The 19812-nt window shown below is 34.7% G+C and overlaps 1 protein-coding gene across 1 annotated transcript in view; it reads left to right on the forward strand.

Moving 5' to 3' along the window:
- Positions 1-19812, forward strand: part of LOC110575489 (bifunctional heparan sulfate N-deacetylase/N-sulfotransferase 4) — a 258954-nt gene that overhangs the window by 101889 nt on the left and 137253 nt on the right. The window contains exons 2-3 of the mRNA XM_021684468.1: positions 8606-8693; positions 18460-18614. Of these exons, the coding sequence (XP_021540143.1) occupies positions 8606-8693; positions 18460-18614 (243 nt within the window). The remainder of the gene's footprint in view (positions 1-8605; positions 8694-18459; positions 18615-19812) is intronic.

Here is a 19812-nt window from a genome sequence, read left to right on the forward strand (position 1 = left end):
CAGTTTACATTTTATAAGTTCCAACCGAGCACACCGAGATTTCGGACCAATTCAGTGCAGACTCTGACTGAGAATCCCTGGAAATATGTTGAATCATAAACTTCTTTCTGCCCACCCTCGCCCAATAAAGGTTTGACTTTGTGATTTTGCTTGTGTTGTGTGTACATGTGTATGTTTCTCTCAGCTATCTGATTCCTGATTATTCCTGGAACCATCTCTTAGTCACTGAGTTTACGATCACCATTTTCATTCCACATCCCCAAACAAGTCCTAATATAAGGTAGCTCTATCTCAATATTACTCTATCTACTTAAATACTTTAGCTTAGGAAAATAGACAGTCATTAAAAGCATGAAAGGCTTTCAAGGAAAACAATTAACAAACTATGAACTCTGAAGTTATATTTTTAACTTTTTATAACTCAAAAAAATTTGTAGGCCATGATAGAGACTTGGAGCAAAGCCTATAGGAAAAGTAAATTAAATAATATAATTAAAGACCAAGATTGGAGGCGAACTTTTAAAGGAGAATGCCAGTAGTTCAAATAATAAATGTATAAATTTATCAATTATGTATAATTTATACATAATGTGGGGCACCTGGGTGGCTCAGTTGGTTGAATGTCTGCCTTCCGCTCAGGTCATAATCCCAGGGTGTCCTGGGGTCGAGCCCCACATGGGGCTCCCTGCTCTGGGGGAGTCTGCTTTTCTTTCTGCTCCTCTCCCTCCTCCCCACTCATGTGCTCTCTCTCTCGCTCTCTCTCTCAAATAAATAAATAAAATCTTTTTAAAAAATTTATACATAAATGTATAAAACTATCTGTACAAATGTATAAATTATCTGAAGGACCTTATAGTTCATATTTGATTCAAATGTATTTAATTCAAAATTCCAATCAATTAGGTAGAACATGGAAAACATGGAACTAGAACAGAACCCACTCATAGTTTGAGATGATCTACACGGACTGAAAATGAGAATACAGTTGAAGAGAATTTGGGGCTGATAAGAACTGGGCAGTATTTTACCTTGCTTAAGGAAATTTTCTGATCCCAGGGAGATCAGAAAGCAGAAGTTCATCTCACATACTTTCAGAATGAACTGAAGTAAAAATGGCTTAGAATTCCATGAACAGAAAGTTGCTCAGGACACTTTGCAGTAACAAAGTATAGGGCACAAGAAAAATTGCACCCACTGGGAAAGGAATCAAAGTCATATGGACTGTTTTGCTGATGCAATCAAATAAAATTTACAACACTGTAAATGCTCTTCAAATTTAATGATTTGTATAACCTTCATTGTGTTCTTTGATAATCAAGCAGAAAATGCAAACTCTTCACATACGTGACATGAGTTAATATTATTTTACAAGGTCAAACCAATTTTCAAATTTTCTCTTCTCTTTGCCAGTATCTTTAATCAGCATCAATGTTTAACCTTCCAGTATGCAAAAAACACTCCTTACGCTATGAGGCTATTCCCCTTACCAATTCATACATTCCTTGTGCAGTTAGTTCCTGAAGTTTACCCTCCACTTATGGATAACACAAGTTTAAAAGCAATGATGTTCTAGGACTTTAAGCTCTGTCTTTCCTGTTAGGAGTGTTATAGAGGTTTCAACAACAGTCATCCTGTTGTGAGAAAGAATGTTTAGTGTAGCAGTGCAAGTATTGATTTTTCCCAACTCTTCCCCCATCTCATTGAATGTCAGAAATCTGAAACATCAGTGAAATTACACCCCACCTCACTTCCCACAACAGTCCATCAACAATTACACTACTTCCTTCCTTCCATTCCCAGTACCCCCAGTAGAAGCCATGCCTTTATTTTGTTCTTACTGGAACTTCTGCAAAAGCCTCCTCAATGACTTTCCTGTTTTTGCTCCAGTTAGCTACAATTCCTTCTCAGCAAGTAGTCAGAGGAATCAATTTAAAATGTAAAAATCGTATCTTATGTAAGATGAAGTAGAGCGTGCTGTGTCAAGATACCAGGGTTCTTCCTGACACTGAGCCTTATTCTTACTGCCCTGTTTCCCCAGAGCACACTCCTCCAGAGCCCTGATTTAGCCTCTTATTTTTCGTGCCTCGACTAAATTGCTACTTTTTCAGAGAGGCTGCATAGAGCACGTTGCCTATCCTGCTGAAATGTAGGTACTCTGTGTTTGTTTTAATAATAGCATATACTATAACACTATTTTTGGACCACTAATTACAATTTGCAATTAAATAATTATCTGATTGATTTTCCATGTGTGTCATCTGCATGCCTAAACAGAACCTAAGTTCCACGAGAACAGCAAGCTTATCAGTTTGTCAGACATTTTCCAACTCCATAACCTTATGTAGCTTATTTAGTCTCTCTAAAGCAGGGTTAATTAGGGGATCACAGGGAGATTTAAAGAGATAATTCAAATAGAGTGCTTCTCAAAGTACCTAACACATAGTAAAAGCTCAATTATTATTAGCGTTCTTTCCTGTGTCCTTAGTACCTAGAAGAGTGCCTGAAACATAGCAGGTGTTCAGTTAATATTGTTTCAATGGATGGATGAATTCATAATGGCACAAGGAGGAAGAGAGCCCAGAGGGTAAGTTTCATATCCCTGGTTTCCTGGAGGCTTCGGCAAGATTGAGAGATGAGAGTGCAACACTTAAGTGATGGATGGAAAGACGAGAGGGTAATTGCTCTGAAATGCAGAAGTGTTTTTCTACTCAGCAAGTTGTTCTTCAAATTGAGTGTGATTTCTGCAGAAGGATCCCCAAACTTTTCTCCCCACAAAAGGTCCCCACATTTCTTCAGTATTATTATTACATTCATTCATTCTTCCTTAGTTAACTCATCCATTCCAGAATCATAGCCAAACCGTTCAATGTAAAAATACTGTGGAAGACTTGGTGTGTTGATGTGATAGATTTCTCTCAATGTATAAATTATATCAGACAATTTCCTCTCTGAGTGGCAGTTAAGAGTTCATTTTTAGGGCGCCTGGGTGGCTCAGTCGTTAAGCATCTGCCTTCGGCTCAGGTCATGATCCTAGGGTCCTGGGATCGAGCCCCACATCGGGCTCCCTGCTCTGCGGGAAGCCTGCTTCTCCCTCTCCCTCTCCCCCTGCTTGTGTTCCCTCTCTTGCTGCCTCTCTCTCTGTTAAAAAATAAATAAATAAATAAATAAATAAATAAATAAATAAATAAATAAATAAATAAAGAGTTCATTTTTAAAAAGAGAGGGAGAGGGGGGTGCCTGGGTGGCTCAGTCGTTAAGCGTCTGCCTTCGGCTCAGGTCATGATTCCAGGTCCTGGGATCGAGCCCCGCATCAGGCTCCCTGCTCGGCGGGAGGCCTGCTTCTCCCTCTGCCTCTCTCTCTCTCTGTCTCTCATGAATAAATAAATAAAATCTTTTAAAAAAATAAAATAAAATAAAATAAAAAGAGAGGGAGAGGGACGCCTGGGTGGCTCAGTCGGTTAAGCAGCTGCCTTCGGCTCAGGTCATGATCCCAGGGTCCTGGGATCAAGTCCCACAGTGGGCGCTTTGCTCAGTGGGGAGCCTGCTTCTCCCTCTGCCTGCAGCTTCCTCTGCTTGTGCACTCTCTCTCTCTGACAAATAAATAAATAAAATCTTTAAAAAGAGAGAGAGAGGGAGAGTAGGTTTCTGAAAGAGTGAGGATTGCTTCTAAGTGGAAGGAGATGAACAAGAAGGGAGGCAGACTATCAAAGGCAAACTTCAAAAGCTTCATACATTCACCCTGGGTCAGCCCTATTCATCTTCATTTGTACATTGACAAATAATGTGCCCAAAAGTTCATGGAATCCTGAGTCATTTCATCCTGGGTGGCCACACAGACTTACTGTAGTGAGACCTGAAGTTATTAAGGTTGGACCAAGTGTTGAGGCAAACATACTCAATTTTGGCCCTTTCCTTGTGTTATCTGGGTAGGCCATTTAAATTTTCCATGACGCGATTTTATCCACTTGGACAATAAATATAGAGGTAACCTCTTCTGATTCCCACCTTGAGATCTTGTAAGATAAATAAGAATTTATGAATTCCTGTATATATTAAAAAAACTGTACAAGACAGTTAAAAGAACAAAAACTATCACCCTTATGTATTCAATTTGAAATTTTGAAAGTATAAGACTGTATCAATATATGTACATAGTCATGCATTATTAATTATATATATTTAGGGAAAGGGTTAGTCTTATATTAAACTACCTGAATATCTGAGTGGATTAAAATTTATGTAATGTACTTTGAAATTAGATAAATAATGCACTAATTTAATATTTCCCAAAGTTCCTTGATGGTTATAATCTCCAATTTGAAGCTATAAGAATCATTGTTAAAATTACAGTTTCCTAGGTTCCATTTTTTATAATCTAATTCAGAATTCCCAGAGCATGGGTCTGGAAAAGTTATTTTATAAGCATTCTGGCAATTCATCTCTTATGGGTAACTTGGAAACAATTGCTTTTGGCCGTTTTTATAACCAACTGGGGTCTATAATAAAATACACAAGCCTGGACCTTATCACATAAGACTAAATCAATAATTCTTCAAGTGGGCCCCAGAATTCACAATATTAGCAGTCTCTTCTAGAAAATTGTGTGAACAATAAAGTTTGAAAGCCATTTCTTTAACATTTTGCAGTAGGGTAAGTTGGACTTGCTTTATTAAATACTGAGGAACTCATTATAAGAACATCAAGTGAATATAAGTAATATTTATTAAAAGAATGAATTATTGATTTTTCTTAAGTTATATATATTTATTCTCTTTAATATCTAATCAAGTAACTTAGTAAATTCTTCCTAAATAATGCAAGGGAACACATCAAAGCTGTTTATATTTTTTATGACATGTACTATTAAAGAAATAACTGAGATGTATTGTCCAAACATTAAATACATTTCATTTTACATTTATGTTCAAAAGTTAGTCAAACTTCCTCACAAATATTCAGATAAAAATAAACATATTTACAGCTACATGCTATTTCCTAAGCTTTACAACTTGATTTTTGTCTCTAATTGAGACATATTACTTCTACTTTATAAACAAGTTTTTCCAAAGTAAGTTTTCATTATATTTCATTTATTCATAATTTTGTATTTGTATTTTTCTTGTCTAACATTTCTTCTGACATTTTACGCTTTTCCTGTATTTCTATTCTTTATTTTTTTCTACATTTTTTCTTTAATTTTTTGTGGTTTAACACTTTTTATTTTAAACTTATTTCTGATTTTTATTTTAAAAATTAGACCTATTTTTTCACTCATTATTATTTGTGTCTTTTTTCCTCTACCATTGAAAGACCACAGAAATTTTCTTTCCCTGAATTTTGGAAATCAAAGAACACTTTTTTTATACTGAAGTAGACAGGCTTGGAACCTTTTAGGATTTGCTTTTTTAATCCATTTGTTTTATTTTGTTTTTACTTACAGAAATTGTCATTTTTACTCCCACATTAATCAAGATTACATGTTGGGAGAATATGACTAGACAACTTTATTTCTTTCAACAATGGAAAGGTCTGTCAAATTCTTCATAGAGTTAATTAACACCGGTGGAAAAATGTTCATCTGTCCTCACTTCTTTGAGCTTATCTTACTAGGCAATCTATAAGATAAGATTATAAAACATCCATGATATAAATGTGCTGGTGAAATGTAACATCCTATTCATATTGTTCTGATATCATTTAATGGTATGGTCCGTGAACCATGTTTATCATTTTACCATCAGGAATATGTTACTAATAAAAATAAATGAAATTAATTCAATTGAATGCCTTCTACATATACAAAAAATATATATAGCAATACAGAAAACATAAAAATAAGTAAGGTTTGATTGACCTGAAGGCACTTATAGACTAGGAGAAGTTAGATAAAAGGCGATGTAGTAAAGTGGAAAATAATGCAAGTCTTAAGAAAAATAATTTGGGAACTTACTTCGGGAGATGAGAAAAGGAAAAGGTTTGAGGCATCAGGACAGCTTCATACAAAAAGGGCGGCATTTGGACAGAGCTTTATTTTTTTTAATTTATTTTATTTATTCATGAAAGACAGAGAGAGAGGCAGAGGGAGAAGGAGGCTCCCCGCTCCGCTAGTCCCATGCGGGACTAGATCCCAGGAGGCCAGGATCATGACCTCAGCGGAAGGCAGATGTATAACTGACTGAGCCACCCAGGCACCAGAGCTTTAAAGAATGGATGGGTTTGGGGAATGTGATGGGGAGCAGCTGGAGGCTAGCTAGGCAAAGGGAACAGAGTGAACAAAGGCATGGAGAAATGTAGGCAATGGGGATAGCCCTTCAGTTGCAGTTGAAGAATTGGCAGAAGGACAAGGTGATTTGGGGGAAATAGCAATGCATGTAGCTTAATTGGAAATGAGGAGGCACCAACAATACCTAGTTGGTTGGGAGAGAATGACATATTGAGTGCTCATTAACAGCATTTATTGAGTTCCTACTGTGTGCCAGGGACTTAGCTGAGCACTTCGTATGCCTTATGCAATATAATCCTCACAATAATAGTGTGAAACAGGTGTTAAGCATTATCCCATTTACAGTTAAAGCAAAGGATTAGAGAAGTGAAATGACCAACAAGGCTGTCATTAATTGAACAGACTCCCTGACCCCAAGGGTGAAGTGCATTTACTGCCTTTGGGGTGTTAGCATGATTTCAGAATATAAGGCAGAGTAGAGGAAGATAAAACTGAAGGGTGGGAACAGGTTAGCGGACCACAGGGTTTTAAAAGCCCAAGAAAAAGACAATGAGGGAGTTCCTAAAGTCGTGGCAAGTTGATTAAGGGAAAAATAGATTGTTTGATGTTTATTTGATTGTCCCTAAGAAAACATCAAAAGTGTGGGCCCACTCCCGCCGTATAAATTAAAATCCTTTACTGCATCTCTCACAGCATGCTCTAGAACTTATGAGCTGTAATTACACATTTGTTTGACTATTTAAAATCTCTCTCCCTTTCTAGGCATTGACATCCTAGAAAAGGACTGTGCTTGTTACACTCAACACTGTATGCAACTACAATACGTACTTAGTGGATTTAAGGATGGACAGTGGAGAAGTAAATACAGAATAATGACTTCAAGAACTCAGAGCTAGAGAGTTGGAAGGGGGTTGGAGTGATAAGGAATACAGGGGAAGGGAGAAATGTTTTTAAAAAACTCTTTCAGATATGGAGGCCCAAGGATTGTGCATTGAATAAAATGAGAAAGCCAGAAAAAGGAACTAAGATAAAAAGATGCGTGATGTTTTCTATTTAAGGCTGTATTCCACAGGATTTACCAATATGCCCAACTAGTTCAATAGACTTTATTTTTACTTTATTTTTGAGAAGTTTAAAAATATATTTCATACAACTGACTTAAACTAATTTATCTTTTTCCTTTTTCTGTTTAATTCATAATATTTAAACAAAATTGGCCAAGATTACACTCAATGTAACTAACTGTAACCTTGGATAAACACTGATTATATAGTTACCAACCTTTTAGTTATTCTCTTTTCTTTTATTTAATTAAACTAAGTTGCAGGAGTCCTCTTAATTCTGGGGGAGTAAATAGTTTTACAAATTTTTAAAGCAAATGCTTAGCCACTGTGACTAATACTCAGAAGAATTGTCTAAATTTCTGACTCTTTATTCACCTTAACATACAGATAGCAGTAACCAAAAATAGTTTGAAATAAGTTTCTCATTTTCATCAGAATAAAGTAAGTCCCCTTTAAAAATTTATTTAAAAACAGGAAAATCATTCTAATCAATAAGCAAACTAAAAAACCCAAGGATATGAGAGTTCTGAATTACGCTACATATGTTGGTATAGGAATAATTGCAGTTGAAGGACTGGCAGAAAATTTACAGGACTAAGTATGACTCTAAGATTACTCTTCATGTGTTCTTATCCTGTCTACAAATAAGAAATTAACATAGAATAATTTCAAATACAGAAAATAGGGACATTTTGCCACAGTTGGAAAATTTTTCTTTATGAAATTGACTATGTATTTCCTATCTGTCCTTGCCTTATTCATATCTCAACATTTGCAATCAACACCCTTTAAATTATACATTTCTCTTTAGTTTGTATAGTAAAAACCCAAGCCTTAAACTCAATGATTATGCTTTTAAAAAACGATAGGGAAGGAAGCACAGTTAAATAAATACTAAATTGCAACTCAAACAAATGTTACCTTTCTATTCCTTACCAACAAATGCAAGACTTGCCTACATTCAACAACTCTGAAAAATTTCCCCCAAGGAAAAAAAGTGTAATAATCTGAAATCAAGAAATGTCTCACATGGAAATGAAAAATGATTTCAGTGCTGTGTGGTTAGAGAATTGCCTTTCAGCAACTTATAATGTGCTTAGGACTTAACTGCTTCATAATTTGGTGAACTTCAATAAAAATAACAATAGTGATTATAATACCCGAAATATGAATAGCAAATAACAGTACCCATCAAAAACCCAAAAAGCAAGAAAGCCCATATTATTTTGTTTCACTCATGCATACACATTTGAAAAAGAGGCATCCCAAGCTTCATATTTATTTTTCTAAAATCATGTTAATTTCTTATTTATTTCAGGCATTACTAGAGACTCAAAATTTACTGCGCACTCAGGTTGCAAATTTTACCTTCAACCTTGGATTTTCAGGGAAGTTTTACCACACAGGTAAGAAGGAGCTTTGTGTTCTCAGGCAGCTACATATAAATAGGAGCAAGGACTTTAAATGTTTCATAAGTAGGAGGAATAGAATATCCGGACTGATTATGGGAAAAACTCGGGTGCATTATATGAGTAGCCAAATCCAAAACCAATGAGCTTGTTTACTTTGGCAAATACTGTTAGAATCAAGGACAAAGGAGGAAGACAATTGACTTTTTCAACTCAGTAAAAAAAGAAACCATGATCATTGTTCTGTGACTAATGCATCTTGTCTCTCAGCATAGTCCAAGTAGAAAGCAAAGTGATTGTGATGATGATGATGATGATGTTGATGATGGCAATGACATTCCAATAATAATAATAGTGGGCAGTGTTTTTAAAATGTCAGATACTCAAGGTGACAGACATTTTTGTATATATTATTCCTTTGGAAAACATCTGGTGATCAGAGAGGAATTTTATAGCCTCAAAGAAAATTAATAGAGGGTCATCTTGCTTACCTTCCCTTGCAGGATTTTTCCCTAAAAATATTACAATTTGGCCCAACATGCACTAAAGCAATCGTAATAAGGCTTGTATTTCTTTCCATCTCTATCCAGCCACAGTTGCACTTCTTTTCAGTGTCGGCTTCTCAACAAATTCTTAAAATGTGATTGGTGTTCATGCACTACTCTATGTTCTGATATTTCTCACCTCTTTACCCATCTTCACCTCCAAAATATGACTTTTATTTTATGGGTATCAGCATTCTAATGTCTGGCACTCGTATGGAGAAAAATATGTGCAGAGAAGTGACTATCTTATAATAATGACAAAAATAACACAAAATGATGTGTTAGAGCCTGTAGGCAATACCTAGTGTCTGCTCCTATTTCTGCATTTGTGGTATAAACCAAATACTTTATGACTTTGCACTGTTGTTACTTCATAGTTTCTTAGTGAAAACATTCCATGGGATTCTCTATGCATGCATGCATGTTATTGACATTTAAAATATCCCATGCAAAGGTAGTCTTTAATTATCATAAATGCAGTTCATTTACCCAAAGAAGCTTTTTAATGTTTAACCAAGGAGGCTCAGCATGGTTTATTAGAATATTGAAGCAGTGATGTCTTATTGGCTTTTCTTTAATGCCTTTTCCCTCCTGCTTTGAAACATGTAAATCTGTTTAATGTAATAGAAGGAAAATTAGTATTTAGACCATTTGATAAATCAAATGATTGCATATTTTAAAAGGACATTTTGCAGAAAGAGATTTGGGTCATCGTATCTGCACAGGCAGAGTAATTCCAGCTTACAATTTTGAAAATAGACATGGTTTTTTAAATCTTCTTCAAAAGCCCCCTCAAGAAATGAGTTCAGGCCTAAGAAGCTCTGACTCAAAGCAGATAACTCTAAAAGCTATATCTACTCATGCAGGGGAAAAAATTATGGGATTATCTGGAGTTCACACACAAACAATACTATTTTGTCTTAAATAGCCATATAGTGCAAGTAAAGCCATTCTTTTGGTTGAAATATATCTGGATAACTGCCTCATCTCTTTTATTCGCTTTTCATATTCAGAACTATTAAAGCTGCCGGACATTCACAGAGTTAATGTTGATAGCAGGTTATAACACTTCTCATTTCTTCTTTATGATCCTGAACTTGTACACAGTACACATCCACCAGGAAATGAACAACACACTAGTTAATATCACAGGGATAGTTGTTGGAGGAAGATACCAAAAAAAAAATCATTTTAATTTTATTTTTAAGAAGACCTTATTGACTCTTTTGACTCTTTATGTTGGTACTAACCTAACAAAAATAATGGAAGAAACACTTTATTCTGTTATGCTGTGGTGATAGTACACTTTAGAGATCAAACAATATATATAAATTTGTAAATCCCAGAAGCTTACTTTCCTTCACATAGGATGAAACTTTCACTGACTTGATACTTTAAGTGTAGAATCATTGAAAGGCATCCATACTGTATTTCAAAGGTGCAATCATATTATATTGAGTACTTACTAATTTACTCAAGAGATGTCAAGTTTTCTCCTAGAGTGGAGTTAACATTGGTGATGTCCACTCTAGGGAGGGCATACTTCTATCTTATCTATTTACATTCTTATATGCAGGCTTAACTATATGGAACAAAGTTTGCAAATCAGGGAAGTGCTTTCCTTATACTTGCACTCCGCTGTGATATGTAACTATTAGAAGATGGCCTTGTCACAATGACTGTCTCAGCTCTCTCCCAGGATGTTCTGATTTCCCAATGCATGAGGATGCTGATTGATGAGCCTCACTGTTTTGAAGACATTTAATCACATATGCCCAGTGTAATAATGATAGATTCTTCATTTCTTAGACTGCTCCACTTATTTGTATTTCCCGTGTATTCTTTCCTGTTTGGTTTCTCTGCCCTTCACATGCTAAAAACAATCTCACCCAAAAGGACATATCCCTAAGCTTTCCCTCGCAGTCAGCCACTCACAGGTGCCAAATTGAAAAAGGAAGGACATACTGTTGATTAAAAGGAAAAAAATAAAAGTATGGAGTTTGAAATAAAATGTTTTAGTCTGAAAATATGTAAAGCTTGGTTAGAATTGCACAATGAAAACTCAGAGAATGAACACATTAGAGTGTTAAGATGTCTTCTAGGGGTAAAGTGTTAGAAATATTATTTTTGTAGGGCATAATTTCTTGTGACAATCATTGCCACTCTTTGTAATTAATAATAAATTGAATATGACTCAATCAATTACTTCATGGATATTTACAAATTGTATTAATATTGTTTTTTCATGAGAGTTCATTTGACAAAATATAAGCCCTTTATATAAAACTATTAACTTTTAAACGTGAAATTTTTTTTAAAAGTATTACATTCATTTACCTTTGTTTGCTTTTTGTTTTTTATTTTCTGTAGAAGTTACCAGTTCAGAGTAGGTATTAGAAACAGACTGCTTTGGGGGCGCCGCCTGGGTGGCTCAGTCGGTTAAGCGACTGCCTTCGGCTCAGGTCATGGTCCCAGGGTCCTGGGATGGAGCCCCGCATCGGGCTCCCTGCTCAGCGGGGAGCCTGCTTCTCCCTCTCCCGCTCCCCCTGCTTGTGTTCCCTCTCTCGCTGTGTCTCTCTCTGTCAAATAAATAAATAAAATCTTTAAAAAAAAAAAGGAAAAGAAACAGACTGCTTTTGTTCAAATCCAGACTGACATGTACTAGGTTTGTGAACATGAACAGGTTGCTTAAACTTTCTGTGCCTCAGTTTCTTCATCTCTAAATGAGAATCCTATCTCCCTCATCCAGAACAATGCATAGCATGTTCTAAGTGCTATGTGTTTATTATTATTACTTTAAAAAGTATTTTTGTATAAGATTGATTTTATCGAAAAAGTAAACTGAATAACGCACATCACTTTATTTTCTAATTTTGAAATTGTAGGTTACATACATACATTTATTTATTTCTGTCTTTATTTTTTTGCCTTTAAAGAGAGTTTGCCCTGCAGTGGGGGGAACACAATCGTTAACTGAAATAACACTGCTCTTATTCACATACAGAAGGAACATTCTTAGAAACAACTTTCATGTATGTGCCTTACAGGTTATTCAGTGAAACAATGCATAATAAACATACGTATACAATGGAAAGATAGACTATACTTATCTATACAAGTAACATTCTTAGAAATATGTTTCCCACGCGTCTTTGAAGGTTTTACATGCATGGCAATGTACTGAACACATTTTCTGAAGTTAATTTTTAAAAATTTTTAATTGAAGTATCATTGACGTATGTATGATATTAGTTTCAGGTGTACAACATAGGGATTTGAAAACCATATCCAGGGGCACCTGGGTGGCTCAGTTGGTTAAGCATCCCACTCTTGATTTCCACTCAGGTCATGATCTCAGGGTTGTGGGATCGAGCCCTGTGTTGGGCTCCACACTCAGCATGGAGTCTGCTTGTCCCTCTCCCTCTTCTCCTCTCCCTTGCTCGTGAAAGAGAGAGAGCTCTCTTTCAAATAAATAAATAAAATCTTCTTAAAAATTAGAAAAAATGATGGGCACCTGGGTGGCTCAGTTGGTTAAGTGACTGCCTTCGGTTCAGGTCATGATCCTGAAGTCCTGGAATTGAGTCCAGCATGGGGCTCCCTGCGGAGCAGGGTGTCTGCTTCTCCCTCTCACCTCTCCCCTCCCCCCCTCTCATGTGCTCTCTCTCTCTTTCTCTCTCTCTCAAATAAATAAATAAAGTCTCTTTAAAAAATTAGAAAAAAAGAAAGTCATATGCATTACAATATGCTCAACATGGGAAGTGTAGTTTCCATCTGTCTCCAAAGTTATTACACTGTTATTAACTATATTCCCTATGCTATACTTTTCATCCTGACGATTTATTTATTTTATAACTGGGAGATTATACCTCTTAATACCCTTCACCCTGTTTCACCCATCTCCCACTCTCCTCCCTTTAGCAACCACTAGTTTGTCCTCTCAATATATGAGGTTTTTTTCTCCTTTGTGTTATATTATTTGTTTTGTTTTTTAGATTTCACATTTAAGTGAAATCATAGGATATTTGTCTTTCTCTGACTTATTTCATTTAGCATCATACCTATCCATGTTGTCCCAAATGGTAAGATTTCATTCCTTTTTATAGCTGAGTAATATTCCATTGTGTATATATACCACATCTTTATCCATTCATCTATGGATGGACATGGGTTGCTTCCGTATCTTGGCTCTTATAAATAAGGCTGCAGTAAACATAGGTGTTCATATATCTTTTCCAATTAGTGTTTTTGTTTTCCTTGGGTAAATACCCAGAAGTGGAATTATTGGATTGGATGGTAATTCTATTTTTATTTGTTGGAGGAACCTTCGAACTGTGTTCTCCAGTGGCTGCACCAGCTTACATTCCTGCCAACAGTGCACAAAGGTTCTCTTTACTCCACATTCTCACCAACACTTCCTAGTTCTTTATATTTTGGGTACTGGCCATTCTGACTAGTGTTAGGTGATGTCATTGTGGTTCTGATTTGTATTTTTCTCCTGATGATTAGTGATATGAGTATCTTTTCACATGTCTTTGGGCCATCTGTATGTCTTCTCTGGGAATATGTTTATTCAATACCTCTGCCCATTTTAATTGGATTATTTGTGGATTTTTTTTTTTTGGTGTTGAGTTGTATGAATTCTTTATCAGATGTATCATTTGCAAATATCTTCTCCCTTTCAGTAGGTTGCCTTTTTGTTTTGTTGTTGGTTTCCTTTGCTGTGCAAAAGCATTTTAGTGTGATGTAGTCCCAATAATTTATTTTTGCTTTTGTTTTTCTTGACTGGGGAAACACATCCAGAAAATTATTGCTGAGGTTGATGTCCACAGATTACTGCCTATGTTTTCTTTTAAGAGTTTTATTGTTTCAGGCCTTATATTTAGATCTTTAGTCCTTTTTGAGTTTATTTGTGTGTATGGTGTCCAGTTTCATTCTTTTGCATATAGTTGTCTAATTTTTCCAACACCATTTATTGAAGAGACTATTTTTCCCCCTACTATATTCTTCCTTCCTTTGTCATAGATTAATTGACCACATAAGTGTGGGTTTCTGTCTGGGTTCTCTATTCTGTTCTATTGATCTATGTAGCCTTCTATTGTGTTGTTCTATACTGTTTTGATTACAATAGCTTTGCAGTACAGTTTGAAATCTGGGAGTGTGGACCCCCAGTTTTGTTCTTCTTCCTCAAGATGGCTTTGGCTGTTTGTGATCTTTTGTGGTTTCATACAAATTTTAGGATTATTTGTTCTTGTTCTGTGAAAAATACTATTGATATTTTGATATGGATTGCACTGAACCTATAGATTGCTTGGATAGTTTGGATATTTTAATATTTGTTCTTCCAATTCATCAGTGTGGCATATCTTTCTTTCCATTTGTTTGGAATTTCTTCATCTCCTATTTCTTTCATCAATGTCTTATAGTCTTTAGAGTACTGTTGTTACACTTCCTTGGTTAGGTTTATTCCTAAGTATTTTATTATTTTTGGTGCAATTGTAAATGAGATTTTCTTAATTTCTCTTTCTGCTCTTTTGTTAGTAGTGCATAGAAATGCAACAGATTTCTGTATATTGATTTTTGAACTCTGCAGCTCTGTTGAATTTATCAGTTCTAGAACTAATAGGTAACCATAGGTAACTTTTAATCGATTTTCATCACCACACAGTTCTTTTATTTATTGTAATATTTAAAATTAGTTTAGTGCATACCTACCTATATGGAACCATGCCAGATTCAATATACAAAGAAAATACAAACATCTTCTTACCATTCAGGAATTACAATATTTCATACATAATGAGCAAATATAAAGCAGACATTTGTACAAAAGCAATAATGCAGACACTGGAATTTTATAAATTGCATTTTAACATTGCCTTATGGGAATTAACCTCTAGCCCAGATCTTGCTAAAATTATCCTTATATTGGCAGACTTAAAGAACTTTTAGAAGTATGCTATTATTTCATAACAAGATCATCTACAAGTGGTAACAAAAAAGTAAATTCTTCAATATTTTACTTCTGAATTTAAAAACTTCCTATTTATTGAGTTTAGAGAGGTAAGAGGGAAAAACTATTAAGTGAGAACAAAAAATACTACATTTTTAATTAATAATGATGTAGATTTGGGGGCGCCTGGGTGGCTCTGTTGGTTAAGCGGCTGCCTTTGGCTCTTGCCATAATCCTAGGGTCCTGAGATTGAGCCTACTGTTGGGCTCCCTGCTCAGCAGAGAGCCTGCTTCTCCCTCTTCCTCTGCCTGCCGCTCTGCCTGCTTGTGCTCTCTGTCAAATAAATAAATAAATAAATAAATAAATAAATAAATAAATAAATCTTTAAAAAAAATAATAATGATGTTGTAGATTTGAATCTAGATCAGATTAGACATAAAAGGCTAAATATGAACACAAATTCTTTTAATGGATTGTAACTTGTGTTAAATATGGTGATGTATGAACTACAAATTATATCCTCACATATTAAATTAGGTATAGAAAAATATGTGTTAATAGTATAGAAAAATATGTGTTTATAGTGATTTGAAAATTTAATATTTTCATTTAGTTGGATTTTAAAACATTTGAAATTCTGCGTTGGTCCCTCAGCATGACTTGGTATCAAATTTTTCTTTTTTTTTTTTTTGGTATCATATTTTTCATTAAGCTATTTCTAGTGTCACAAGCTTGCCTCACATGGCTTTGAATTATAAGACCTATATAAAGTAAGAGAAAGGCTGATGGGAAATTAATCTATGAGGTGAAAAAAATAGTTTTAAATATCACTCTCAACCTTGTGAGGAGTGTTTATAAATTAACTCAATCTCTAGTATAAAAATTTTTAATATTTTATGATCAGTCATGTATCTGTTTATATCAATAGTCTACAAATTTCATTTAAGTTGATTAATTGACCTCCTTCCTGGTCAAGTATGTGTTTTGTGATTCCTGCTACTTTCAATAACGATCAGTGAAGTTTAAAGTGAATGGAAGCATTTCTCAAACATTCTGTATTCAAAGCACAACAGAAGGGTGGGAGAACTGTCAATTAATTCATTGCATGTGACACAAAGTAACTCTAATCTGTGCTTCAGTGGGCTAAATTATGGCCATAAGAAACATGGTCTAAACACTTCATGCTTAAAATCCATCTGAGGAAATGATAAACTTTTCTCTATTTGGATTTCAACGTTTGAAATTCTCTATATTAACAAAGTCAATGAATTGCAAGTCTGTCTTATAACAATTGTAGCTAAAGTTAACAAAAATTAAGGATTCTGTCTGCTCAACTGATTCATAAGACTTTATCACATTCAAAACTTCTATTTCTTTACCCTTTGTATAGTAGCAATTATTACAAGTAGTATGGTGCCAAAACTCTAATTAAACCTGATGGTCCTTACACCCTCTAAGAACTATGCATTATGAACTGTACCATAGAAATAATTCATATACATAAATACACACAAAATTTTCCATGCACTCCGGCGGACATATGAAAGCTCTGAAGTTCACTGACATTATATTAATATGGATTGAATTAAATTATTCACCTACTCACTGCTCTGGGGAAGTGGCATAATACTGTGCAAGTTAAAGGAATCCAATCTCTGACTTCAAGAAATTAATAATCTAGGCAAGCAATGTTTTCAAGAATTTGTAAAAATATATAAATTTAGAACACTATAAGTATAAACCTGTAGATATTATTTTTAAGAAGAAAGAGATCCTGATATTTATGAAGTGCTTGCTATCTGAAAGTCATGATATTAAGTGCTATAATAAATCAATCTCATTCACTTTTCACAAAGACCCAATGAGATAGGTATTTATATCCCCATTTTAAACCAGGAAACTGAGATTCAAAGAAGTTGACTTGTCCAAGATCACATAGTAAAGTAAATGGCAGGAGTAGAGACACTACTTTTGTATTTATTGATATCAAATATACACTTTAACCATTTCACAGCACTCTTCACTGCATGATCAGTGAAATCTTTATTATGAGACACATAAATGAAACATTTGGAGAGGATTCTTTAAAAAAAACTTTAATATTTATTTGGTTAGTATTAAATTAAGCAGCCATCTGTAAAACATATTGTATTGTGGAAAAATAAACCAAATAAATACACCTCACACTCTAAGACAGAATCTGTTATTTTACTTCACTTATTTAGTTAAGTATCTAGAGACCAAATAGGAATCAATTCTTATATTACTGATCCAGAACGTTTTAAAATTAGACTGCATATTGTAAAATTGTGCAAAAATTGTATGATTTCATACAGTGAAAATATTTGTTGGTATCTGCAATGAAGAGAATTCCCTGGGAATTAAGTTGTTATTTCGTTCTTTTTTTTTTTTCACTTGTGGCATGACAAAGGGTTTTTACTATGCCTTGAACACAAATTTTCTTAGAGAAGATGAGAACTTTATATTAAAGTTCCCAAGCCAAGGTTCTATTGTGTTAATAACTTCATTGTTTAAGTTTTAAGAAATATTGGTATCAAAATAGGAAATGTGTATGTTCATAATATTTATGTTAAAAATGTAAGGATACAAAAGTAATTATACAGTGTTAGCTCAACTTTTAAAAAAGCAGAAAAAGATTTAAAAGAAAATTTCAAAATACCAAAATGTTAGCTCTAGATGATGATCTTTGTTTTTGTTTTGTTTTGGTTTTTGAGATTCATATATCACTAGTCTGTGCTTTTTTTTTCACTTATTCAATAAGCATATATTATTTTTCTAATCAGAAAAAAATTAACAAACTTCATCACTTAAATTTTAAGCTCAATTTTAGACTCATATGCAAGAATATTTTTAAGAATAAAAAAAAATCATCTCTGATCAGGTTTCCCCTGTGCATGCAAGAGGAAAAGAATTATCAGCTAATAATTTTAAAACAAAAATAAATTGTCTCAAATGAAGTTTGTTTATTCATGTCTCACCATACGCTAGCAATCCTGAACAGTGTCAGTGACAAAATACCCCTAAGTTCTAAACTAAACAACTATCTGCACTCCAACTCATCACAACCCCCAGCCACATTGCCTTCAGTGTAATTTAGACTATGGTCATTTCTTTTTATTATTATTAAAACAATGCAAAATAGGATTTATGTATCAGTAGTAAGAAGAATAACAAAAATCTGACAAACATCATCTTCAAGCCAATACGAAATATTCATTCAAACCATTTTTAACCTCATGTTTTACAGGGACTGAAGAGGAAGATGAAGGAGATGACCTTTTGCTTAGGTCTGTGGATGAGTTCTGGTGGTTTCCTCATATGTGGAGCCATATGCAACCCCACCTCTTCCACAATGAGTCATCTTTAGTTGAACAGATGATTCTCAACAAGGAATTTGCACTGGTGAGCATATTTTATTGCAGTATTTTTCAAACTCCAAGTTGTAATGTATAAGTGGATTGCAAAATCAATTTCCTGGGGTGAATACAACAGAAATAGAGCAGACAATATCAGAGAGTGCCTCACACGTATTAGGGTACATATTCCTTTGTGTTATTTTGTTCCAGGCATGTGTGTGTATATGGATAGGGCCATGATATACTATAAAATGTATTTCAAAAAGTAGGTCATTGTCAGAAAGTTACCATCTTTTGTTTTATGGAAGAATTATTCTTGCACCTATGAGGAGGAAATCTAGTACTTTATCCACTGTATTCCTGATACATTATAATTACATCTCAAAAAGGATTTATTGTAAGGAGAAATGAATGGATGGGTGAACTGAATCATCGAGAACCAGTGGTTCTCAAACTGCAGCATGTATCCTTTTCACCTAAGAGACTTTTTAAAACACAGACTGCTGGGTCCAATTCTGACGTTTCTGATTCCAAAGATTTTCAGAGAGGCCTGAGAACTTGCATTTCTAACAAATTATCAGATGGCCCATGGGCCAAATTTGGCCTGCTGCTTGCTTTTTCTTGTCCCTGAGCTAAGATATTTTTCATCTTGGGGTGGGTTTTGTTTGTTTGTCTTTTACATTTTTAAATGATTGGCTAACAGTCAAAGGCACAATAATACTTTGTGACATAGATGTTATATAAAATTCAAATTTTAATGAACATAAATACAATGTTGTTGGAACACTGCCACGCTTACCTTTATACCTCTATAGCTGCTTTTGCACTACAGTAGAGGTGAATAGTTGCAAAAGAAACCGCATATGGCCCACAAAGCCTAAAATATTTACCTTTACTGAAAAAGTTTGCCCACCCTGCTCTATATTAGGTAAACCATATATCCCTCTAACAATCTAAGGAAAAACATTTTTTTTCCCAGAAAAATACTCAGATGCCCATTCTCACATCTTCACACAGAGGGAACAGATAGTCACAAGGGGTATGTGGATCACCCAAAGACCCTGGGCCTCAGTTAAACCTATCTTAAAATAAGCAGTTTTCATTTAAAATAAACGACGTGCATGGAACTGGAGGGTATTATGCTGAGCGAAATAAGTCAATCAGAGAAAGACATGTATCATATGACCTCACTGATATGAGGAATTCTTAATCTCAGGAAACAAACTGAGGGTTGCTGGAGTGGT

The sequence above is a fragment of the Neomonachus schauinslandi genome, chromosome 2 (genome assembly GCF_002201575.2).
Source record: "Neomonachus schauinslandi chromosome 2, ASM220157v2, whole genome shotgun sequence".
Classification (NCBI taxonomy): domain Eukaryota; kingdom Metazoa; phylum Chordata; class Mammalia; order Carnivora; family Phocidae; genus Neomonachus; species Neomonachus schauinslandi.